Genomic DNA, 25,816 nt, shown 5'->3' on the forward strand with positions numbered 1-25,816 from the left:
TGCAACAAAGTGAAGTGTGTGTTACTTGTTCAGGATTGGAATGTGGGGTGGTGCAGTGAATCGAAATCTCTCAATGTCATAGAGTAGGTGCGGTGCATGGTTATTTAAACACTTGACATCCATGTAGAATTGCAATGATGGATGAAAATGTGCTGAAGCCTGACTTGGCAGTTTGAGCTCACCCCCAAAGTACAATGTGACTTAGTAATAACATACATTTGAGCTACCCTGTGTTTTTTTACTCTATAAAACATCACTTGATTAACATCTAAACATAATGAGTTATTTTCCCATGTGTGCATGTGTGCTTTTTAAAGTCGCTTTCCCCATGCACATCCGTTCTGAACACAAAACTAAAAAATACAAAGTACGTTTTAGAACAGTACAGGAGATAAATAAACCAGGTACAGCTTTGTACTTGGTGTGTTCAGCTGTAGAACAGATCTCATCATGTTTGGTATGGTATTGTCTGGAAATTATAATGTGATGTGGTCATAAGCTCCTGTCCATTGTGTAGTGTAAAGTTGGAACCATAACTCATGATAGACAATCACAATACTGCTGGAGATATTGTATGCAGGTCTATTTAGCCCTTTGTATGTATGTTAAACTTATTCCGCACTGTACGTAGCCAACCGTGTTAATCGGAGGTGCTGGGGAAGGACAACAAACTAAACACAAAGCAATTCATGTATACCCGAAATATGTACACCACAGGAGAAAAACTGCAATTTCAGATGAGGGAGATGTTCACGATGGATCATCACAGCTGAAGAAGTCTCGCATTAATAACAAAAAACTCCTTTAAAACGTTTTTTAAAAAACAACGGTTTTATTCACAACTTCGTTTAACTCACGGTTGAGAAGGACGTCAATGATGCAGCGCCTGCTCCCACAACGTTTACTTGAATTAATTTGTTATTTTATAATTGAATCTTCAATGTACAACTTTTGTTTGTGTGGAGTGAGGGTGCCCGGACCAGGCGCGCCTGAGACGACACGTGGCGCCTGCTTCTTGGGCTAGGCGATTCGAGAGTTTCGGGACCGCGACTTCTTTGACCTACACACAAATATATAAATAATAAGGCGTCCATACAAAATGTGAATTGCTTTAAAGGAGCGAATTCATTGATTAGTTGATGCAGATTTTGATACAGGCATGCATTGTCACCGGATCTGAGTACGTGTGCAAAATTTTGAATTAATTGTACAACAGGAAGTAGACTAAATTTTGATTACAAGATTTGACCACGACACGAGTCAAGCTAAGTAAAACCGTTGAATAAAAAGGAAAGGTTCCCTCTCGTACCATATGGAACTAAACGTCATTTAAAGTGATACCAGTTGAAAATAAATTAGCTGACTTGCTTACGAAACTTTGGCCTTAAATACATAATCATGGGATGCTTACCACAATCTTCTGTTCAAAAATGGGAGACAACTGATTGAAAACATTTAACCCATTGGCCACAAATATACTGTACGTAAATTAAGATAACACTGACGTACACATGAGGATAACCAATCACACCAGCAAACCGAATTCAGAAAATGCATTTAACAAAATACTGCACTGTGAATTGAAACCTATTTTTAGAAAAGAGAATAAAATATCTGGCTTGTATCAACTATTGAGGAAATGTAAGCAGTCACCAACGTGAACACAAAGAAACCGCGATATGACATTGAATGATGACATCTGAGTCAGACAAGGAGATTGTACCCTTTCACCACGCGTATCCAAAGGCACTTGAAGATATTTTCCGAAAATTGGAATGGAGATATAAAAGCGTAACCATGAACTGTGGAAGTATTCAATTCATTGTTAAATAAATTGGGAGAATCTTCACGAAGGCGAGCAAAAAAGAGACAATAGTGGTGCCACAACTAAATAGAATATGTAACAGCCAATTATTGAAAGCGGACCAGATCCACAATGAGACGAAAACCGAGCACACTCGGATAGCTTCGCGAGATTGTTCATCAGTACTCACACGTATATCTCTCGCAGGGACATACGAATCAGAAACATTACAATGAATATTGAAACTAAATCTGAAAGTCAGTTTAACACGTTGGCTTTCGCGACCAATATCATCCATAAGAGGTGTTTTGGGTGTGACGTTCTGTTTACGTGACGAATCTGACTAATTGGCTGTGTCTGGTGGTGGCGGGTTTAACGACACATTTATATTTACTCGATCTAACCCAAAACAACTATTTTGGATGAATCTGAAAGTGCGAAAAAAAAGCACGGAGGTGGCTGGAAAAACACACGAGATATAACACATTCCTGCGGAGGGAGCTGGTAGGAACGTTGGGTTGCTCGGTCAATGGCCAGGGTCAACGGCGGCGTGGTGTATTCCGCAAATATGCCCGACTGTGAGTGCGGGCACAAGCCGGCGTGAGTAGGTTAAACGTAGAGTTTTATAAGGGCACCACGGGGTGACCAGCCCCTCCCCACCCAGCCCCACCCTCCCCACCCAGCAGCAACCCACCTCTCCCCACCCTCCCCTCCCCACCCAGCCCCTCCCTCCCCACCCAGCCCCTCTCTGCACGACGGACGGACACAATAATCCCCTGTGGGATGGTGGAACCAGTGGGTTCCTAACCAGTAAAACGCACGTTATGAACATCACAAGGGCACGTAATCGATGTTTAAGCCACGTAATGATCTGACAGTTTTCGTCGTTAAGCTCCTTGACACCAGCCATTGTGTGAACCATCTTGTGCCCCAGCCTACATCATTGACACGCTGCGCCCACACGTGTCCCTCTCTCAAGGCCACTAAGATCTTCTATCGTCATTACCAAGGCCGACGTCTATGGGTGACCGAGATTGTTTTCCCGTGTAGCCCCCAGACTAATGGGCTGACGCTCTTGCACGAGACATCAGTCGCTAACATATTCTTATTGTTTCATCTCTTTGAGTCTGTGGACATTTAAAAAAATGCGCATTAAACCATATTTATACGCTTCCGCTTATTAAACGTTTAATTAATTTAGTAAATTATTCTTAAAATGTATTTAAAATTTCATTTTTATGCTGAGTGTCTGCTCCTGCTGGTGTCCTGTTACAGCACTTTGAGATCCTTGATGACAAGCCGCTATATAAATGTAATTATTATGATGATTATCATCATCACGACACAGTGTTGGCTGCAACAACATGCGTTGTTACCATTATCTACAGCTCGCCCTTGCAAACGAGACTATCTCTGACCTCTCCTGAGTTTGCACCGCAGCAAAACAAATAAACTTTGCGGGGACTTCAGATGCGCACCGCTGGTGGCTCTTGCAGGGAATCTGCACGTGGAGCCCCGCCAGCCATGACGTCACCCGGGAGACGCGCGCGAGCCGCAGCCTTTGTGACGTCACTTTACCAGGTGGCTCCTCTCCACTCCCCGCCGCCCTCTTGTGACGTCACCAAAACGTGCGCGCCCCACCCCCGCCCGCCGCCAACTCCTGGTGATGTCATGTCACCGTCATCCCCCCGCCGCCAACTCCTGGTGATGTCATGTCACCGTCATCCCCCCCCCCACCCCTCGACTCCTCCCCCTCCCGACTCCCCCCCCCCATCACGACCCCTCCCCCCCCATCACGACCCCCCCTCTCATCGGCCTCGGCAAGGTGAAAGGTCAAAAGCAACGAGGCCACCTTGACCCGACCTTTGACCCTGACCCCACACAGATTACCCGATCATAGGGGGGTCACTGGGGCACGACTCCACACGAGAAAGGTTTGTGAGAGGTACATGCGAGGTAGAGCGCTTTGTTCATGTAGAACACACTACATGTAGAGCACGACATGTAGAGTCACTACATGTAGAGCACGACATGTAGAGCACGACATGTAGAGCACGACATGTAGAGCACGACATGTAGAGCACGACATGTAGAGCACGACATGTAGAGCACGACATGTAGAGCACGACATGTAGAGCACGACATGTAGAGCACGACATGTAGAGCACGACATGTAGAGCACGACATGTAGAGCACGACATGTAGAGCACGACATGTAGAGCACGACATGTAGAGCACTACATGTAGAGCACTACATGTAGAGCACGACATGTAGAGCACGACATGTAGAGCACGACATGTAGAGCACGACATGTAGAGCACGACATGTAGAGCACGACATGTAGAGCACGACATGTAGAGCACGACATGTAGAGCACGACATGTAGAGCACGACATGTAGAGCACGACATGTAGAGCACGACATGTAGAGCACGACATGTAGAGCACGACATGTAGAGCACGACATGTAGAGCACGACATGTAGAGCACGACATGTAGAGCACGACATGTAGAGCACGACATGTAGAGCACGACATGTAGAGCACGACATGTAGAGCACGACATGTAGAGCACGACATGTAGAGCACGACATGTAGAGCACGACATGTAGAGCACGACATGTAGAGCACGACATGTAGAGCACGACATGTAGAGCACGACATGTAGAGCACGACATGTAGAGCACGACATGTAGAGCACGACATGTAGAGCACGACATGTAGAGCACGACATGTAGAGCACGACATGTAGAGCACGACATGTAGAGCACGACATGTAGAGCACGACATGTAGAGCACGACATGTAGAGCACGACATGTAGAGCACGACATGTAGAGCACGACATGTAGAGCACGACATGTAGAGCACGACATGTAGAGCACGACATGTAGAGCACGACATGTAGAGCACGACATGTAGAGCACGACATGTAGAGCACGACATGTAGAGCACGACATGTAGAGCACGACATGTAGAGCACTACATGTAGAGCACTACATGTAGAGCACTACATGTAGAGCACTACATGTAGAGCACTACATGTAGAGCACTACATGTAGAGCACTACATGTAGAGCACTACATGTAGAGCACTACATGTAGAGCACTACATGTAGAGCACTACATGTAGAGCACTACATGTAGAGCACTACATGTAGAGCACTACATGTAGAGCACTACATGTAGAGCACTACATGTAGAGCACTACATGTAGAGCACTACATGTAGAGCACTACATGTAGAGCACTACATGTAGAGCACTACATGTAGAGCACTACATGTAGAGCACTACATGTAGAGCACTACATGTAGAGCACTACATGTAGAGCACTACATGTAGAGCACTACATGTAGAGCACTACATGTAGAGCACTACATGTAGAGCACTACATGTAGAGCACTACATGTAGAGCACTACATGTAGAGCACTACATGTAGAGCACTACATGTAGAGCACTACATGTAGAGCACTACATGTAGAGCACTACATGTAGAGCACTACATGTAGAGCACTACATGTAGAGCACTACATGTAGAGCACTACATGTAGAGCACTACATGTAGAGCACTACATGTAGAGCACTACATGTAGAGCACTACATGTAGAGCACTACATGTAGAGCACTACATGTAGAGCACTACATGTAGAGCACTACATGTAGAGCACTACATGTAGAGCACTACATGTAGAGCACTACATGTAGAGCACTACATGTAGAGCACTACATGTAGAGCACTACATGTAGAGCACTACATGTAGAGCACTACATGTAGAGCACTACATGTAGAGCACTACATGTAGAGCACTACATGTAGAGCACTACATGTAGAGCACTACATGTAGAGCACTACATGTAGAGCACTACATGTAGAGCACTACATGTAGAGCACTACATGTAGAGCACTACATGTAGAGCACTACATGTAGAGCACTACATGTAGAGCACTACATGTAGAGCACTACATGTAGAGCACTACATGTAGAGCACTACATGTAGAGCACTACATGTAGAGCACTACATGTAGAGCACTACATGTAGAGCACTACATGTAGAGCACTACATGTAGAGCACTACATGTAGAGCACTACATGTAGAGCACTACATGTAGAGCACTACATGTAGAGCACTACATGTAGAGCACTACATGTAGAGCACTACATGTAGAGCACTACATGTAGAGCACTACATGTAGAGCACTACATGTAGAGCACTACATGTAGAGCACTACATGTAGAGCACTACATGTAGAGCACTACATGTAGAGCACTACATGTAGAGCACTACATGTAGAGCACTACATGTAGAGCACTACATGTAGAGCACTACATGTAGAGCACTACATGTAGAGCACTACATGTAGAGCACTACATGTAGAGCACTACATGTAGAGCACTACATGTAGAGCACTACATGTAGAGCACTACATGTAGAGCACTACATGTAGAGCACTACATGTAGAGCACTACATGTAGAGCACTACATGTAGAGCACTACATGTAGAGCACTACATGTAGAGCACTACATGTAGAGCACTACATGTAGAGCACTACATGTAGAGCACTACATGTAGAGCACTACATGTAGAGCACTACATGTAGAGCACTACATGTAGAGCACTACATGTAGAGCACTACATGTAGAGCACTACATGTAGAGCACTACATGTAGAGCACTACATGTAGAGCACTACATGTAGAGCACTACATGTAGAGCACTACATGTAGAGCACTACATGAACATTGTAGATGACTCCGTTATTCCAATTTTAAATTGAGGCCACGGACTGCGCCACGGAACTGTTAGCGAGCGGTAAACACAATTTGTTTACGGTAAACACAAAGTATTTATGGTAGACACAAGGTGTTTACGTATTCTTGGTTCTTTCGGTAAAGTCCCTTCCACGTGGCTTTACCAAAAGAACCAAGAATATGAATTCCTGCAGTCACGAAAGCTTTAAATCAAAATTTAAGGTGTTTACGGTAAACTGCGTGTTTACCGGGTAATTCTTCAGCGCCACCTTTACCCTTTAACCCTTTACCTGACTCCTTGGCATGGTCGACACCTTCACCCTTGAACCCGGTAAAACGGGTGAATTACTTCACCTTGCCGAGGCCAACCCCCCCCTCTTCACCCCCCCCAACCCCCCCCCTTCACCCCCCCCCCTCTTCACCCCCCCCCCCTCTTCACCCCCCCCCCCTCTTCACCCCCCCCCCCCTCTTCACCCCCCCCCCTCTTCACCCCCCCCCCTCTTCACCCCCCCCCCTCTTCACCCCCCCTCTTCACCCCCCCCCCTCTTCACCCCCCCCCCTCTTCACCCCCCCCCCTCTTCACCCCCCCCCCTCTTCACCCCCCCCCTCTTCACCCCCCCCTCTTCACCCCCCCCCTCTTCACCCCCCCCCTCTTCACCCCCCCCCCTCTTCACCCCCCCCTCTTCACCCCCCCCCTCTTCACCCCCCCTCTTCACCCCCCCCCTCTTCACCCCCCCCCCCTCTTCACCCCCCCCCCCTCTTCACCCCCCCCCCCCTCTTCACCCCCCCCCTCTTCACCCCCCCCCTCTTCACCCCCCCCCTCTTCACCCCCCCCCTCTTCACCCCCCCTTCACCCCCCCCCTCTTCACCCCCCCCCCCTCTTCACCCCCCCCCCTCTTCACCCCCCCTCTTCACCCCCCCCTCGACCTCCCCCAACACCCCCTAGACCCCCCCCAACCCCCCCCCTTCACCCCCCCCCTCTTCACCCCCTTTGACCCCCTCCCCGGCTCGTGACGTCACGTTAGCGGAAGTGCCGCCGCCGCCGCGCACTGTGTGAGGGAGGCCGCGAGAGCTCCGCTTGCTGCGAGAAAGGGGGGCTGTGGGGGGCTGTGGAGGGCTGTGGGGGCTGTGGGGGCTGTGGGGGGCTGCTTTGGTTTTTGTTTTCGCGTTCCCGAGCGCCGAGCAGACGTCCGGCGTCCCTTGCGCCCGCCGCGGGCTTGGTAAGAGAGCTGCTGTCGAGAGCGCCGCCTTCGCCTTTTAGTGGCTGACGGACGGATTTTCATCATCACCACGAGCCCCGGGTGGATGGTTACGGGTCAACACCGCTGGGTGGGTGGGGGGTCAAGGGTCAGAGGTCGGGGTCCACGTGAGAGGGTTGGAGTCCGGTGTCAAGGGGAGGTCGAGACGACTCACAGGTGTCCCACCCAAGCTAAGTGCTATCTTAGGTTGACTGCCAGGGTTGACGTGTAAAGTGTCTGTGAGGTGAGGGGCAGGGGGGGCTGTTAGAAGGCGTCAACCTCACAGGGTGGAGATGAATACATCTTGGTTCATGCGCATCACCAACGTCGCACGTATGCTGGACGCATGTTGAGTGTGAATCACGCGCGAGTTGTTGTGGCAGGCGAGGGCGATGTTGATCGTCGTTATCCCAATTTGCCAAAGTTGAACGCAATTTGTCACCAATGTGATTGTTTTTTTACCAATACCACCACGCAAGCAGCCGTCTTCAGGTGAAGAACAGGGCTGTCGGAAAGACAGCGTATTTCAGACAGCCCTGTTCTTCACCTGAGGACGGCTGCTTGCGTTGTGGCCGAAACGTCGTGAGAATTGTATTTTATTATTTCCCTTTTACGTGACTTTACCGAAAGAACCAAGAAGATGAATCCCTGCAGTCACGAAAGCTTGAAATCGAAATTCAATACCACCAATTCCGTTGTTTTAGATGTGTGCATTGCCTTGTGTGTTCCGCCCGCACCACTCCGTTGCAGGCAGGAAGGCAGGAAGGCGGCCTGGACCCACTCGCCATGGAGTCGAGGGGACATCAGAGCGCCTCCGTGACGCTCATCCAGAGCCTCTGCGAGCACTCTGACGACGTGAACTGCGTGGCCGCGTCGCGCCACTGCCTCGCCTCCTGCTCCTCCGACAAGACCGTGCGTGCGTACGCGCTCGACTCCCTGCGAGAGACGCCCTTCTCGCCCATCCGCGCCCACACCTACGCCGTCCACTGCTGCTGCTTCAACGCGGACGGCAGCCTGCTGGCCACCTGCTCCACCGAGGGCACGACCGCCCTGTGGGACGCGCGAACCGGGCAGCGCATCACCGTGCTGCTGCAGCCCGGCGGAGGCGCCGGGGTCCGCGTCTGCGCCTTCTCCCCGCGCCCTCTTGACGGCGACGCGGGGCAGGCTCCGGCCACAGCGGCGGCTCCGGCCACAGCGGCGGCTCCGGCCACAGCGGCAGCGGCGGCGGCGGCGCCGCCCATCGAGTGCCTCCTCTCGGGCTCCACAGACGGCACCCTGGCCATGTGGGACGTGCGTGCCCATCGGTGCTTAAAGTGCGTTGCGCCATCCACACTTAATTGTCTTGGTTTGTCTTCGCCGGGGGGTCGAAAGTGTTGTGTTCTGGTATCGAGTGAACGCGTGGTTGGTGGTGGTGGTGAGGTTGTCTAAAATGTGTCAAACGTTTGATGGATTTTGTAGAATTCATTATTCGCTCCAGTAGAATGTATTATTATGGGTTGTTAAAGCAATCAAAATTGTGAAAAGTAAGTAAATGTCAGTCTGTGCTGTGTTCTTTATCAAATCTCTTACATGAACATTCCCTGAGCTGATTTTTATGCTTGACAGGCATTCAATTGAGCATTTTTTGTACAAAATATATCAACAATACGTTGTATCTTAAGCCTTACAATATAGCATGTTATTCGTCATTTTAAAATGTTGAATTAACTGATGAGAAGAACATTTTTCACAAGTATCCAATTTTTATCTCACTGCATTATAATTCCAGACACATTTGACACTGCTGTTTTGAGGTCGGCCTTTGAGTTGCAGTGAACAGCACAGTACTGAAGTGGTGCCTGTGCCATGCTATGTCCACAGAGTGGCAAGCCTCAAGGACGGCTCTGTGAGTGGCTGTGCCTTCTCGCCCTGTGGCCGGGCATTCGTGACTGGCTCCACTATTGGCGAGCTTAGCGTGTGGGACGCTGTGAGCATGCGCTGCTTGCACACGACCCGAAGTGCACACGATCTTGGTGTCACTGCCGTCAGCTTCTCCCCACCACCCCGCCCTGGTAGGAGCAGAAGAGAGTGTCCCTGCCTATAGCACACTTGGTCAATTCAGATGTATTAGAGGTTTCGGCTAATCATTATTAAACCAGATTTTCAAGTATTCCTGCTCTTGGTTCTTTCGGTAAAGTCACGTATATGGAAAACAAAAATTAAAAGCAAAAAACCCACGACGTTTCTTCAGAAGAAGACCGCTTGTGTTGCGATCGAAACATCGTGGGTTTTTTGCTTTTAATTTTGATTGTTTTCTATCTACGTGACTTTACCGAAAGAACCAAGAACACAGATTTTCAAGTTTAAAATAGTTAATAGTTTCAGCATGGTCATTGGCAAAACTATAGTTTTGTCTTATGATTTTGCAATAATGTGTTTTAAAAAGTTACTTGACTGGATCTAAGAAGTAGTTGTGTGATATTATTTATGGGTGGCAAGGTGGCACAGTGGTAAAGCTTGTGTATCACAAACAAGAAGGGCCTTGGTTCGATATTTAGCATTTGTATGTTCTTCCCTGTGCCTCCCATAGCAAAAAAAAAACCCAATGTAACTTATATTGGCCAACCATTACAATTATGAAAATTTACCTACAAAGTACTCAATTGGGATTACACGTAGAAACATTTCCCCCAACTGCCAAAAGCTTGGCAGAACCCTCCTGAAGGTCTTGAGAATCGGTGAGGTTATCCTGGGTAAACATGCATAATAATAATGGAAATCCTGTACAAGCCGTTCTCTGACATGGGATGATGCAGTGTTGTGCAACATTTCTGAATGGATGCTTTGCTTCTTGACATCATGCAGAGCACAATAAGAGTAACATTGATAAATATGTAAACATACATTTGCAGATATGTTGTACGACGTGATTAAAATATTCTGCTATAAGTCACTGCCTATGTTGCTTATGAAATTTGTAATATTTTTCAGTGGCCGGTGTGGAAAGATTCGAGACGCAGCGGTCAATAATGGCCTCCTGTGGGCAAGACAACAAAGTTGCCCTGTGGACACTGGCACTGGACCGGACTGGTAGGTCACAGTCATATTCGTGGGTCTAACTTTTTCCAGGCAATGTTTTTTTCACTCAGTTACCTTAACATTGAGAGTCTATTGTGAACAGGAGATGTGAATATTTGTGCATAGGTGATTTCACCCAACCCTGCATTGATTTTGTATGAAAGGGGAAAGTGTAAGCACAAATGGGAATCGCACTACTGCTAGTGCACAATTTATATTCTCTTATTAGTTATGTTGTATTATACATTGTTAGGAATGGCATGTGTTAGTGTTTTGTGTGTACCGCACTGTGCCCTGCAGGAGACTGCCTGACCCTACGCTTCTACCTTGAGGGCCATACAGCACCTGTGCTCTGTTGCTGCTTCTCCTCAGATGGACATGTGCTTGCCTCTGGGTGATTTGCACAAAACGATCTTCCACTGTCTTGTTTTTAGACAATTATCCTCTTCTCCAAAGACATGAAAAAGCCATGCACAATGATGCGTTAAGCAACTGTATGCTTCAGCGAAGGGTTTTGTTTATTATGATTAAACTAGCCTTTTGCCCGTCTAAGGACGGGTGTATTTCAGTAAATCTGAAACTTGCAAGCGAAAAGCAGACCGCGACGTGATATTCATTGCATCAATTCGTGTGCAAGTAAGTCCGCGGTGACAGACTTATTTCATTTAAAGGTTGTAATCCCTTGTTCATCATGACGTAATTTTTACTTGTCTCAATAGCGAATATCGATGGGGGGGGGGTGTCCATTTGGAAGACGTCACCTCTTCATGATTATTTAAGTGGGGGGGTTGTTCGATGTGGAGTGATGTCACCTGCTAATGATTATTGAGGGGGGGTGCTACATGTGGCGTGACGTCACCCGCTCATGATTATTAATGAGGGGGGGGTCCATGTGGAGGACGTCACCTGTTCATGATTATTGAGGGGGGCTGGCTAATGTAAAGTGACGTCACGCGGGGGACACAGACATTCTTGGCTCATTTCAGTAGTAAATATGGGACTGCTGGGAACATGATACATGTTGTGTGGTCTTCACGTGAGTAGTTGATGCTATTGCTAGACCATGGGAAACATATCCCTGCTGCCCTGATGCAAGAACACAGAGGCATTGCTAAAACGACTCAAAGGTGCCACCCATTTGCTAATGACGCGTTACTCTTTTGCAGTTCTGTTGATAAGTCCGTTATTCTTTGGAACCCAGTGAGTATGCTATTTTGCTAAGTAATAAAAGCATCGATAACACTGCACTTTGTTCTTAAAATTTAATGTTTTGTAGTTTTTACAATGAAATTAAGAATTTAGTTTCTTTTCAGTTAAAATACAAGTATTCTACGGTGATTTTTTTTTTACGCTAATTATAAATTTGTTTATCCTGCTAGATCACCGGAGAAAAGCTCTTAAGCATTTTGGAGCACCAAAGGTATGTTTTTGTAATGTAACATTTTTTTCATGAGACATTTGTAATGTTAACTTAACCACATTGCAATGAGTGTAATACTAGAGTTGTGCAAGTCTGAATTAAAATATGAGGGGATGCTTCGTGTAGAGGCTTTACCGAGAGGTTGTTTTATTTAGGTATGTGACGTCTTGTGCCTTCACGCCTGGGGCTCCCTATCTCATTACGGGGTCAATGGATAAAACAGTGAAGCTTTGGAGACTGGAGAACACACCAACTTCACAAGGTGTGTTCTGTATGTGATGTGAGGTTTGCAATGAGTTGACTGCAAATATATTGTTTATTTCAGAGAACAGGTACATCATTTTGAGGTTGATTTATATTTGTTATTTATTTCGTATAATAAATGTTAAAACTGTCATTGTAGTTAGCGTTTCCAATTACGTGGTTGTGTATATTAAAATGCCTAACGACTTTCTCTTAATATGCAGTTTTTTTAATCTCTGTAATACTTTCTAAATATTGCTGCAAACATTTGTTGAATGTAAATTTGAGTGAGTTTGACATGTATTTATTTCTAATTAAAAACAATCACGTCAAAGCTGTCAAAACCTATTTTCATCAGGTTTAAACAAATGACTTGTGTTGATTTAACTCTTGTGCCCTGAATAACAATTCTGGAAGGTGCAACATCTGTATATTGTTGGAGGCATTTCAGAGTGGTGGTATAATGCTGTTTTTTTTTTACAGTGAGCCCATGTATGAGCTGTGGTTTTGGCTTTGGCTGCGGCTGTGACGGAGGGGGTGGCTATAGTGGGCATTGCGCTGGCGGATCGGCAGATTCAGTGGGACATCGAGCAGTCATGCAGTGGTCTGTGGAGGACGTCACAAGCTGGCTACATGATGAGGGCCTCGCCGAGCTCACAGAAACTTTCCGCAACAATCACTTGGATGGGCAGGAGCTGCTGCTGCTGGAGCAAAAAAGCCTCGGCGCTGAGCTCAACATAGGTAATTGGGCTAGAATGGTGAAATTCTTAATAGGAATGTGTGAACAGATGTGCTTTTGAACCCAACCGCTGATGGTGAATGTGTTCGGGCAGAGTCGCTCGGGCTGCGGAACAAACTGTGGCGGAAGCTGGAGGAACTGAGATCCCTGGAGAAGACAGTCTCAGACACAGATGTGCCGGATGAGTTCCTGTGCCCCATCAGCCGGGAGCTCATGCACAACCCTGTCATTGCTGCTGGTGCGAGCTCAGTTTACAGTTTCAGCACACGCAGAGATACGTGCACACACACGCACACTTATTCATGTACTCGGATGCAAAAAGACAAAGATCCTACATTGAGTCATAATACACCTTTCCCCATACGGGTGTAAGGGTCTATTGTTAACCACTGCGCCACTTGACCCCACACGCATGCATGGGGATGCTTGTACTCTTTAAATCACATCAAATAGTGAAAATCTCAACATTGCTAAGTTTTTGTATGTGCTCTGACCCCTTCATATTACAGATGGCTACTCGTACGAGAAGAAGGAAGTGGAGGCCTGGCTGCACGGCCGCCGGCGCACGAGTCCCATGACCAACCTGCCGCTGGAGTCGGCCATCCTCATACCCAACCGAGCATTGCAGGCGGCCATTCGGCGCTGGCTGGAGAACCGAGTGCCACCAGCTCAGGCCTGACGAAATGTCACACCTGCAAACTGCAAGATGCCACCTTGGTTGCTGTCAACACCCATCGTATATGAATTCCCTCTGAAAGAGAACCACCAACGCATTACAGGCGACCCCCCCCCCACACCTACGACCTAATTGGGTCCTGGATGACGGTTGCAAGTCGGAGCCGTCTTAAGTCGAACCCTCGTTTCCTATAGGCGCAATGTTACACATTGGGGTTCAGTTCCTGGAAACCCATTACCATAAAAATACCCAAATTGACCACGAAAATAAATGAAAATAACCCTAACAAATATTTATTGTAACTTAATAAATGTTTGTAAAGGTTATGTTAAGTAAAACAAACACTTAAGTACTTTACTACATGTGCATCACATTTTTTCTTCTCAGACGTAGCGAAAGGCGATTTTCTTTTTTTTTTATTTGAAGACAAATTACAAAAGTGAAGAGCGTTGCAAAAGAGACGCTGCTGTGTTCGCTCTCGACGCAGCTGCAGACTGTCGGGCTCTACTGTGTATACACACATGGCAGAAGAGCAAAGCAGCGACGAGTGCACATTTCATGCAAACACTCGTCACCAATCAACTCGGTGTCGGTAGCAGTCGTTCGGTGGTCGTAGATACGAGTTTTGGTCGTTACTGTGGGGGTCTTGATTACTGTAAGAAAGGTCGTAAAAGCGGGGGGGGGGGGGGTCGCAAGTCGAGCCGTCGTAAGTCGGGGGTTACCTGTATTTATATTTATCGAATGTGTTGAGCTGATGCAGTTTAATTTCTAGACTTGGTTACAACAAAGGTCCAACTTTGCATTTGTTGCGTTTTAGCCGTCTACAAGACGTGGTCCTAAAGAGGAAATGAAGGCGATGTAGGCTCACTGGCTGGGCACTGCAGCTGTATGGGATCAATGAGATGACTCCTGGGGCAGTGTTGTAGTTGCTTTCTCGGCTATATAACTTTACGTGGCTAAATTAAATGTGGAAATAACCAGTCTTTTTAACGAATTCATTCAATAATTGGTTTCATGCATTAAAGCAAAATATATGGCCAATATGATTATAGCCTAACACCCAAAACTAGTCTTTGCAGAATGTTTTACAGAATTAGTAAACATGTTTTTATTTCATTTATAACTATTTGTCATTACACTTTTGGTGCTAATGACAAAATCATCCAGAATGTGCCGGGTCTTATCAGGTCTCCGAAGCTAAACAGGCTTAACAGTGGTTGGGGACCATGCATAAAACAAGTGGGCTGCATATTCCATAATGAGGAATTCAAATATTCACACACAAAACTTGCAATAGTTTTACATGGGAGTATTTGACGTGTCCATTTGCTGTTTGTCTTGTAACTGTGCATGTACAACCCGAATCCTAATTTAGATGGAAAAGTGGTGTTTAATATTAATGTGGCACTGCACTACTGTACATCAAAATAAGCAGTGCTCAAGAATACCATAATGATACAAAGCTGTATGTGGAGATTATATTATTGAATGTTTTAAAGAAAATTGTAAATATGTAGCTGGTAATTTAACTGCTTCAATTGTTCATTTGGTTAAGTTTATTTGTGGCTGTATTGTCATCATGTCTGACCCGTGCTGTTCCCCCGTGATCTGTACTGGTGGCATGCATTTACTCTAAATATGGCCAAACTGAAGTTTATAAGCCACGAGGTGGCGGTGTTCCATGGTGGAATGAAATTAACTGACAAGTACTGCCCTCTTTGTCATTCAACTGCACAACTGTCTCGGTTTTTCATTTGAAAAATCTTGAGTTAACTCGCGTATACAAACAGGCATCCAACCGTCTAAAAGGAGGTTGTGGCAGAAATACGCTCCGCTATGGGATCTCTGGCGTTCCTGCCACATTTTCAGAGACCATACGACTCCACTGTAAAGATGTTTTCCTGTTAACTAAAAACCTTGGACGTGGTACGCTTATGCCGAGCTATTTAAACGAAGTGTACTTACTGGTCGCAATGGCAATCTTGTGCTTTGAATACGTCCCATTTGATGTAACCACGCCTACGGTGCCATACCAGCTGAATAAAGTCAAGACAGTATCACGTCATGTGCTATTATCAAAGTAATGGTCGTCAAGGGGTCTGCACTTGCCCGTTGGTAAACGATTAGAAGGCAATTATCAGCACTGGGGCACCAACCATACATTAGTCTCGCATGTGTGTCTGTGCGTTCAGTGTATTCCACAAAAAAAGTTATATTGTTGGTTTATATTTGAATGACTGGGCAGTTCAATTTAAATTGGTTTGTTGATGCAGAACCAGTCCCATTTTACACGTCTAAACGCAGGTGGGCACTCCCAAAAGCATTTCAGTGCTTCCATTTGATCACAATCGATATTTTCATGATAGATTACACTTTGGATGATTCATGTGTTGGGAGGGTCATTTTCGCGAAACAATTGAGAACTGGCTTCCTGTGGTACAGCGGGATGCCTCCACTTCATCTGGCGCCCACATGAATGTAAATACATGAAGATCGATGTATAAGGAAAAGCACATGAGCAGTCGCATAGAATCAAATCATGTGCAGTTTTAGGAATTGAATATGTACGCATTGTATATTCGCAATTATTAGAAGGCAAACTCTGCTACATTGTACCTCATTAGGCATTCATGTTATATGCAAACTCCCTCCCAGTGTACATCATTTACCGTTGGGGACTTGTTTGTACAAGCGTAGATAATTATCAAAGCATTTCAATGAATTTTCATTGGCAAATGTAATGCAAAACGCTGGATCCACAGCCACCTTTAGCAGTTGAGTTGTGGTAATTACACGAGGTTATGCAATTCCCTGACCATGGTAAAAGATTTTTGTTTAAATAAAGTTATGTATGCCCTTGATTCGTTAGACAGCCTCTTGAAAACATCTCAAATTCTTCTGAGGCAGCGGGATGCTAAGCAACACAATCTGCTGTTATGCAACACAAATAAGCGGTTAACCATTCCTGATTTAATGTATGCATTTACATTATAATGGATATCTTGTATTTGCTGCATGCAGCGCTTTACATCCACGGTTATAGGGGGTATACCATTCAGTAATATCAGGCTATATTATGACTATCCTTATAACTATAACAAACCATAATTGTCCCCATGTTCATACTAACGTTGGGTGGTGCGCTTCTCCACTGGTCTCAGACCAGTGTTGACATTTCTACATTCTTGTGGCAGACGATTCTCTCGCGGACAATCGCATCATTTACCCGACCCGCGTCATCCACTCTCAATTTGGAAAGGGCTTTTGGTCATAATTTTTCAGGCACTGCACTCCTTGCATGGAAGCTCATGATTTGAGGACTTATTTGGCCACCCTTGATTTGGCCTGTCCAGGGGTTGAAATGAGGGCAGAGGCTGAAGTTTTTGCCAATGCATGAAAGGGTGATTTATTCAAGTGTTTTGAAGAGAGGGATTCGCACGGCCACACACATGCCATTACCTCCACAAACACAACTGCACGAGCAGTGTCCCACATGTGAACACCTGTTCACACAAACACGCGACCGGACGTGCACTCGTACACACGTGAGAATACATGGACTCTCCCCAAACATATAAGTGTGGAGAGGACATTCAGAACGGATACTGCGTACATAACCAGATTCGCTCACATAACCACACGCAAATACGCATGTTTTTGATAAAAACCCACGTTTATGAAATTTACACATTCCGGACTTAGTTGTATATATAAATAAATGATATATGATGTATTATTCCTAGAAAATGTATTTAATTTCGTTGGAAAAAATACAAATTATCATTTTGTAAAAAAGTGCCATGGCATTTTTGCCTGATTTTACCAAAGAAAAGATATATTTGTATTAGTTTTATGACAAATATATGACGATAGTTTAAAAAATAAGCCATTTGGAGCATAAAATCATTACTTGGCAAATGATGAAACTGGTTTTGGTGGGGGGAAGGAATGATATCCATGACCATCTGGCAATAATTGATCAAACTGTTTTGGTTTTTCAAATTATAAAGATAAGGTTTCAAAAGTGTTTTATAACTAAAACATAAATGACATTTATTCTATTGTTTAGGGGTGGCTGCAGAAAAGAATAAAAGTATGTTTTTGTTGGACAAAAATATAGTACATCTATATATATAACCTAATTGAAAAAAATATACAAATTAAGATTGTGAGCATTGTTAAAGCATTTTCTTAATAAAAACCAGCTATGGGATATACTTCAGTTTTGGGGGAAAACTTTGAGATACGGACTTATAACATCACCACCACACTAGTTGTCTGAATTAGAAGCAGTTTATTACCTTTCAGGCAATCAAACCAATAAATGCACCAAAAGAGTAGAATCACACTTCAATATATCTCATGTGTCATTAACTGTGAACTTTACACGTGAAGAACAGGAAAACTATTTACATGTTCAAAACTCTTACAGATTGTTTTAGTCGACATTCTGCCCTCCCTGAAAGAGAAAACACCACTTTTCTAAACCAGAGCGAGTGATTGTGGTTACGAGTGTGGCAGACAGCGTTAATACACCAAGCACAACAAACTCTTCTCCAGACAGGTCTCGGGCACACCAAGCGAATTCTTTAAATATATTTACGTAAAAATGTTACACAAGCTTAAATGCAAGTAGTTATCATCTTACAACAGATATTAATGTGCAATACAAAAGCCAATAGTTTATAAAACGTGAACTACCTCCATACCTATCTTTGTTTTGCAAATCACTTTATGAAATAAAAAAAGTGGCATAAGGGGAACAAAAAAAACCTCGTCAGTCTACTGGTAAAATGTTTAAGAACGATCATCCCATTTACAAGAAAAAAATACACGACAATTTTGATTTTGTTTCCAGCCCCACATTTGTCGCACTTAGTCATACAAGCCCGTTAGTGAGTTTCTTACTTTTTCTATAACTTTAAATAAGCACTAACCAGTCTCGAGTCACCCCAGTCTCCATCATTCCGATAAAGTGCACTTGCAATACAGAGCCTGTGTGCGGAGACTGCACCTCCATACCAACCCCGGCATGCATCCAGTACAGCAAGTGCAGCCTTCCCAAACCAAACCGTAAACTTCAGCACTCCCAACAGCATTTACCAGCGTATCTGCGTATGTATGTATATCAATAGGGAGTGGTAGTGTAGTGGTTAACGTGCTGCGCTATGAACACGACGACCCGAGTTTGATTCCTGCTCACGGCGAATACCAGTGATGATTATCTGAAGCGGCCAGACTGACAGTAGGGCGTGTGTGTACAAGGAGTTGTAGCACAGTGGTTAACGCATTGCATTAGAAGCCTGGTAACCCCAGTTCAATTCCCAGCCGTGGCTAATAATCAGGCGGGGGTAATATCTTGACTAGTCCTGGGCCACCCCATCGGTCGAGAGCCTCAAATGAGTACCTGATGCATGCCACTAGATAGACAAGGTGGCCTGGGCATGGTGCTGGCCACCCCAACCCCCTCGTGTGCAGTGCTGGTGCCTTCATAGGTGCTCGCTAACAGCACTGTTAAGGCTATACGGGGGATCTATGTATAAATGTTAACAAATTCATTGATATTCTGACACTTTATTTCACCGTAAAGAGCAGTGACTATGAATCCTAACTTTTCCAACCTGGTTATTTAATCAAAAACATTCTGTTAGGTCCACGGTGAGATGCCGATGTATCAACAAATGCTTATTATGAAACATGAAAGTAGCAGAAATGCATTTAAAGGCTTGAACAACAAGCTCCTACCTAATAATGATGAAAAGAAAAAGTAAAAATATTGACTTGTGATGATACAATTTCCTTTACTCCTGCATACTGTTATCTAAAAACCACTCTTCACGATCAAGACTTTTAACTTTTAGTTCACCCTTCATACTGGTAGAGAAATGCCATCTACCAGATCTACTTAATCATATAACCAACATTCTCAATTCCCATCTTCATACAATACAATTCTCCAAATAATCTTAATCCACACAGTTTTTTTCCCATTTGTAAACCAAGTGCTGTCCCACATTCAATTGTCCAACTGCTCGTGGTTTTAAATTAATCTCCGCCATCTCCGCTGCGCCTTCGTTCAGACATTGGACTCGACGTAGGATCTCTTTGGTTTCGCCGGCAGCATTGGGGGTGCTGCCCTGGATGGGTCGCCGCCGTCTTGCGCCGCATTCCGGCACGGTCCCTCTGGCACTCCCAGCGTTGTTCGCTGCAGCCTGGAGTCCTGGGTGCCGTTGAGCACGATGGCCGTGCCTCCGGGCGGGCTGTTCGGCACGCCGCAGTTGTACGTGGTGGCCACCCGGCAAGGCCGAGAAAGCTGCCCAATTCCCTGGAGCATGGAGGCCCCCTCCGTATGGGCGACGGTCGAAGGTGCCGGCGAGAGAGTGCCAGTGCCCCGGCCTTGATGCGTCCGTGCCGTCTTGTCCTTAATTCCCATGAAGGGCGTCGTGCGTGGCTTCCTGCCCAATGACTCCTGAGGCCAGGCGTGGAACTCGCTGGACCGATCTGCTCGTGCGTGGCGGTCGTGGGCCAGGTTGCTCAGACAACCGAGCGCGTGAGGCCTGTCGCCATCACTGGAACTTGCTGTAGAGGTCAGGCTGCTGCTGGATGCGGATGTCTTCAGGTGCGGGCCTGGGGAGGGCAGCGGCGACAAACCAACCCGCTGAGTGTGGCTCACTTCAGCAGGCACTGTAGATGTCTCCGTTGGGCCAGTGGTAGTGGACGATGGCATGGAGCTCTGCAAACAAAGCAGTCTTAAGCCAATGATAATAACAGTACATCTGGCATGCAACAAAAAATGTTCTTGTTATTTCAATTATTAACTCTATAATCATCGTTTGTCTGGTTGTAAAAGTCCACTTTGTAACAAACCTGGGGCTGTGGTCCGTCGAGCTGGCGAGCAATTCTCTCCAGACTCGTGGCCGCACTGTTCCCGCCGCTTCCTGGCCACTCGGAGCCATTAGTCACCAATGACAGGGGTGATGGGGTTAGCACGGCCCTGGGACCTACGCCCACCACTCCGCTGTGCACAGGCGTCCCGCATACCTGCCTGGTCTTAACAATCTGTGCCCTTGCCGTCTGCAGGGGAAGCCCTTGTTCCACGGTGATGGGTTCAGGGAAGCTGTCCTGATGCTGCAACGGACAGGGACTGCTGAGGCAGGCATCTCCACAAAGCTCGGGTCTCTCTGGCCTCTCCACCATGACCGTCTTTTTGACGCTGCCGCCACGTGTTTTTGGTGGCAGTGGTGGTGGACAGATGCCTTCCGGCGCCGGTTTTAGAGAGTGCGGGTCCCTCTGTGTGTTTGCGGGAGACGACAATGAAGATGACGTGGAGGAGGAGGACGAGGAGGTGACAGAAGAGAGTGATGAGGAGGAGAGGGAAGCACTGCCACTCTTGGGCTCTTTCCTTGGCCGCCAGGCCTCATTGTGCCCTGGGATCGAGACAGATGAAGGTGAAGACTCTTCTGAGCAGTGCTTAGGTCGAGGAGACCCGGGCGCCTGGCGGAGGATGGGCGAGGAGGTTGTGCTGTCGTCATCCTCATCCTCATTGTCTCCCTCTGCATTCTCATTCTCCTCATCCATGCCTGCCAATGTAAAAGAGAGGCATGGTGTGAGCAGGGCTTTTACCAATATTCAAAGAAAATTGAGGGATTTCTGAAGATGCAATTTTTGTATTCACCACAGGAATGTTTTGCAAATGTGGAAATCTTGTGCATCTCGAGCATTCAACAATAGTTCCGGTTAAACCTTTGCAATCTAACTTATTCCCATAAATATCTTAATACTCAGTCCCAGAATAGCCACCGTCATTCGAGAAATCCTTCATTTTTGCAACAGCAGCATAAATTATGAAAGCATGCAAGGGCCCATTAATTATTGACTAAATTCAATGTTGGCTTTATCCTTCTATACAATTTGCAGTGTTTGTACCACGGTGCAGGGCCATGAGACACGAGAGAACCGTGACGTTTTGTTCAATTAGTGGTGTGAGGGATGTGCACTTCATCAAATGCTATCTTCATCATGCAGCGCATGAGGGTGGGAGAGAACTCACTGTGTAATAGAAGCACCCCATCATTAAAAGCAATTATTCCTCAAATCCCCTCCTCGGGCAGTTAAACAAAAGCACGAACCAGCGACACATAACAAATAGTGCAAGGGCAAAGCCTCTACGCCAGCAGTCACAACAAGAAGCAACAATAAGCAAGTATGATGAGTTCATAACAAGACACCCATCGTTGTGTTAATAGAGCACCGCTCACCCAGGGAAGGATCGTCATCCTCTTCTGGGTCGGACTCCATCTCTGGCTGACGTGACTGCGGCCCCAAGTTGTCAGCGGCATTTCCAGATGGCCCAGCCTGGGCCGCCGCTGGGCCCGAGGCCCTGCGGAGCGCAAGCCCTGCCCCCTCGGTGATCCCAGCTCTGGCTCTGGGTTGGGAACCGGAGCTGTCCAACCAGGCCGCCAACTCAGCACCACCCACCAAACCCGTGGCCTCGCTGGACCCTTTAGCAACCCCGCTCGGCCCTGTCTGGCTCACGGGCCAGTGCGGTACAGGCCTGGTCACGCCGCCCCGCTGTAGCCGCTCTGCGTTGGCGCTTCCTGATGTTTCGCTCTCACTCCTGCCAAGTCGGTGCTTGCCCGGTCGGTCCACGTTGCCACCTGTCCTGCTCGCGGAGGCGCTCGATAGCCGGTCTGCTTCGAGCGCGCCCTGTGCCAACCCACCCGGCCTCTCGATGCTCGCCAGCCAGCCCGACAGCCCGGGGCTGCCGCCGCCGATGCTCGCAGCCCGGAGCGGCGCGGCCCTGCGCAGCTGATGCTGGCTCTGGCTGAGCGTCCTGCACTCTTCTTCCACGCGCATCAAGAGCCGCTGGATCTCCCTGTTCCCCGGGCACAGCCGCACGGCCTCGCGCAGGTCCAAAAGGGCTTCCGAAAATTGCCTGTAGGCGTAGGTGAAGAAGGTGGACATGGAGATATGAAGCGAGATTAAAAAGCAACGGGGGCAATCAATATAGCAGCGGGGAAAGATTCATAGTACTTACCTTAGACATTAGAATTATGTTACTTATACAACAAAAATATGAGATACAGGGGGAAAATATCACGTAAAATAAATAATTATGCGTATTTACATCAAGGGGTCTGACAACAAAGTCTTGAGAATGACACACGAGAAAAAGTCACGAGCTAATATATTACTTGAAAATGCCACCTTGAAATAACAATCACGAGATAGCATGAGTGTTAACGTTCGTATTTACTACAACAGAGTAATTCAGTAATAATCAGCCTGGAATGAAAGCTAATGAGATGGGAAAAAAATACCTGCATAATCGTGATAACTTATGAATCTAAGCAATTGGTAATGTAATATTGTAACAGATCCATATGACATAATTAACCTCACCTTGTCACAACCCAGCAAAATCCACACTTTTAAACACAATGTGTTGCAAATGTAGTTGGTAATTACTGTATTACAGTGGTTATGAGATGAACGCCATTAGTTGCTGTCATCGCTAACTGCACTGTGCTCATAAATTGATGACAACTGGAGGCTAACAGGCTACATTTTTATCCACCAGTGTTTAACGTTTGTCAGTTATTTTTTGGATTCCCAAATCAAACATTGTATCTGGTAAGGAAATGTAATGTAATCCCAGAGATTGGATAAGCAGACTGAACATGGTGGCCAGGGAGCAGTCTTCCATTTGGTTGCTAATGGTCACATGACCACATATCTCACATTCCTGCTTTGACCCCTTTATTTTTGGTGGCGGCTGGATTAGCATTGCTACAAGCTCCTCTTCATCAGTAGCTTTGTGGGGTGTTTGTACACCGCTAGGGGTCTAACAATGCATCGATTAATTTTCAAGATAAATTATTGACGCCTTGAATTATTCATGTAATTAAATGTGTTTTTATATTGTATATTGCATGTAAATGGTTAATATGATCTGGCAGCGACGTGAGGCCACTACATTCACCATGATGTCAAACAAAGAAGAAATCCTTCACGCGAATGGAAACCATGGATCATAAAAATGTATCTAATTGCTGGGTCCAAGGAGCAGTGTTAATAATGACACCCCTATAAACCACCTTCTAATATGGTGTGGCCAACAGCACAACTTCTCTTCACTGCTACATAGCAGAGAAACCCACTTGCAGATAACCCACACTCTCCAGATTATAAGACACACTGCAAAGTGAGACGCACCCAAAACCTGTGCCCCGTGTCAATAAGGTATACAAATCTGTCGCATACATGCACCCCTATCAGCTAATAATATGCAGCGCTAATGTGTGCTTCAAAATACAGGAGGAAATTGTGCATCTTATAACCCAGAGAGCACAGCAGGAGGCAGTCGATGTTGTGAGACAGTCCATGGGCAAGAGCAGAAATTGGTACCACATCTAAGGTGGCAAAAGGAAGTGGTAACGATGTGTTTTTACAGCTAATAAGAGTGAATTATTTGTTCTCACATAATCCACTGTTATTGGCCACAAAGAAGCTGGAACCACTACAGCGATGCCATCTCAGGTGATACCAACAAGTGAAATATATCTGGTCTTAACTAATAAATCTGGTCTAAACTCATGGACTAAGAGCTGAAGGACACTGCTTAACGCCACCACGAGGCCTCACCTGCTGCTGCGCTTGGCCCGAGCACGAGCGTAGAACGCCTCAAACGAGTCCGGCTTCAACTCCAGGGCCTTGGTGGCAAATTCCTCAGCGATTCCAAAATCCTACCAAAAAAATTATTTCGAGATGTGAAATCAAGACAAAAGAACCCTCAAGCAGACACTGCAATCATAATCACCCGGCAACACCTGCTCATGGATCTCGGTAAAATGAAAAAACGAATGCTGTGCTTAATTGGATTTGTTTCACACAGGGCCACGCACCAGACAGTAGTGTTGTGACATTGTGTCACTTCATGTCGTATTCTTAAGCTCACGAGATACATGCATCACGTCACGAGTGTAAGAATCACTGTTTTTCATATTTGTATGTTTTATGTCAGGGGTTCATGCCATCCATGAGGGCCACTAGATGAGCAAAACAGGTAACTTGTTATACCTCTAAAGTTTACATATGTGGGTAATTAAACTTCTGGAACAGCATCCCTCCTGATAATGTTCAAACCCTACAACAGCATAAAAAAACTGCTTGAGACATAAGAACTCTCCTCACCCAGCTATGTTCTTGGAATCATTCAGATATTGCTTGCTAAAGCCAAAGTCAGTGTGCACAATGGGGAAAACTTCACACTTAAAAACCGACGTCTCCTGTGCTGCAGCATATAACAAATGCACATTTAGAACCGGAGACCTGTGTCGGAGAATTCATACAGTGTGAACCAACTTTAAAGATCACGACAAAGCCCCCTTCATTCTACCTACAATCAAGAGTTTTAAGCTAATCGGCAAGCAAACATTTCATCTTCGCCGACTCCCTACTTTACGTTACTTTTGGCTTTGATCGTTCTCAAACGCGCATCTTGGTATTCTATACAATGCTCGATTTCGACATGTCGGTATTCGTTGGTGCACGTTTTGTTACACAGCCCACGTGATCACCCATGATCACGCCATCTCGCAATGGCACTCACGTTCATCTTGCGCCGGCAGCGCGAGAGGTTCAGGTAGACCGTCACTTTCAGGTCGGTAAAGTTCTGCTGGTCCTCACTGAGAGCCTCCCGTGGCAGCTTCTTCAAGGCGTACTGGTAGCGCTGGGCAGCCTCCTTCATTCGTCCTTTCTGTTGCGTAAACGACGCACGGGGCGAACATGCGGACTGTTCAGAGCTGCCAGCCCACATCCTGCTCGTCAGCACATGCTGCTCGCCATAAAATGTACCATGGGATCATTTAAAAAAAAATAATCCTCCCCT

General features: G+C 46.2%; 2 protein-coding genes across 11 annotated transcripts in view; one reads left to right on the top strand and one right to left on the bottom strand.

Moving 5' to 3' along the window:
- The first annotated feature begins 7,624 nt into the window (after positions 1 to 7,624).
- WDSUB1 (WD repeat, sterile alpha motif and U-box domain containing 1) lies at positions 7,625 to 16,781 on the top strand. 7 transcript variants are annotated; one of them, XM_078869896.1, is made up of 12 exons: positions 7,625 to 7,633; positions 7,698 to 7,773; positions 8,542 to 9,104; positions 9,652 to 9,842; positions 10,762 to 10,860; positions 11,149 to 11,242; positions 12,015 to 12,048; positions 12,228 to 12,268; positions 12,424 to 12,530; positions 12,995 to 13,252; positions 13,345 to 13,488; positions 13,760 to 16,637. In XM_078869896.1, the coding sequence occupies exons 3-12, from the start codon at positions 8,578 to 8,580 to the stop codon at positions 13,927 to 13,929; spliced, it is 1,665 nt and encodes a 554-aa protein (XP_078726022.1). In that variant the 5' UTR covers positions 7,625 to 7,633; positions 7,698 to 7,773; positions 8,542 to 8,577; the 3' UTR covers positions 13,930 to 16,637. The 7 variants fall into 7 exon arrangements, with proteins under 7 accessions (XP_078726022.1, XP_078726006.1, XP_078725998.1 ...); XM_078869880.1 differs by lacking the exon at positions 7,625 to 7,633; XM_078869872.1 differs by lacking the exons at positions 7,625 to 7,633; positions 7,698 to 7,773 and adding an exon at positions 7,809 to 7,882 and having other exon boundaries at positions 13,046 to 13,252; positions 13,760 to 16,781.
- An 834-nt stretch (positions 16,782 to 17,615) lies between these two features.
- Positions 17,616 to 25,816, bottom strand: part of LOC144942826 (protein TANC1-like) — a 113,854-nt gene continuing 105,653 nt past the window's right edge. For 3 of the 4 annotated variants that reach the window (XM_078869841.1, XM_078869833.1, XM_078869823.1), the window contains 5 exons: positions 25,538 to 25,684; positions 24,571 to 24,671; positions 22,185 to 22,861; positions 20,794 to 21,506; positions 17,616 to 20,659 (listed from right to left, as the gene is read on the bottom strand). In XM_078869841.1, the coding sequence (XP_078725967.1) occupies positions 20,003 to 20,659; positions 20,794 to 21,506; positions 22,185 to 22,861; positions 24,571 to 24,671; positions 25,538 to 25,684 (2,295 nt within the window). In that variant the 3' untranslated portion in view covers positions 17,616 to 20,002. The remainder of the gene's footprint in view (positions 20,660 to 20,793; positions 21,507 to 22,184; positions 22,862 to 24,570; positions 24,672 to 25,537; positions 25,685 to 25,816) is intronic. The other variant, XM_078869848.1, reaches the window with a different exon arrangement.

This window comes from Lampetra fluviatilis, chromosome 2 (assembly GCF_964198595.1).
Source record: "Lampetra fluviatilis chromosome 2, kcLamFluv1.1, whole genome shotgun sequence".
NCBI lineage: Eukaryota > Metazoa > Chordata > Hyperoartia > Petromyzontiformes > Petromyzontidae > Lampetra > Lampetra fluviatilis.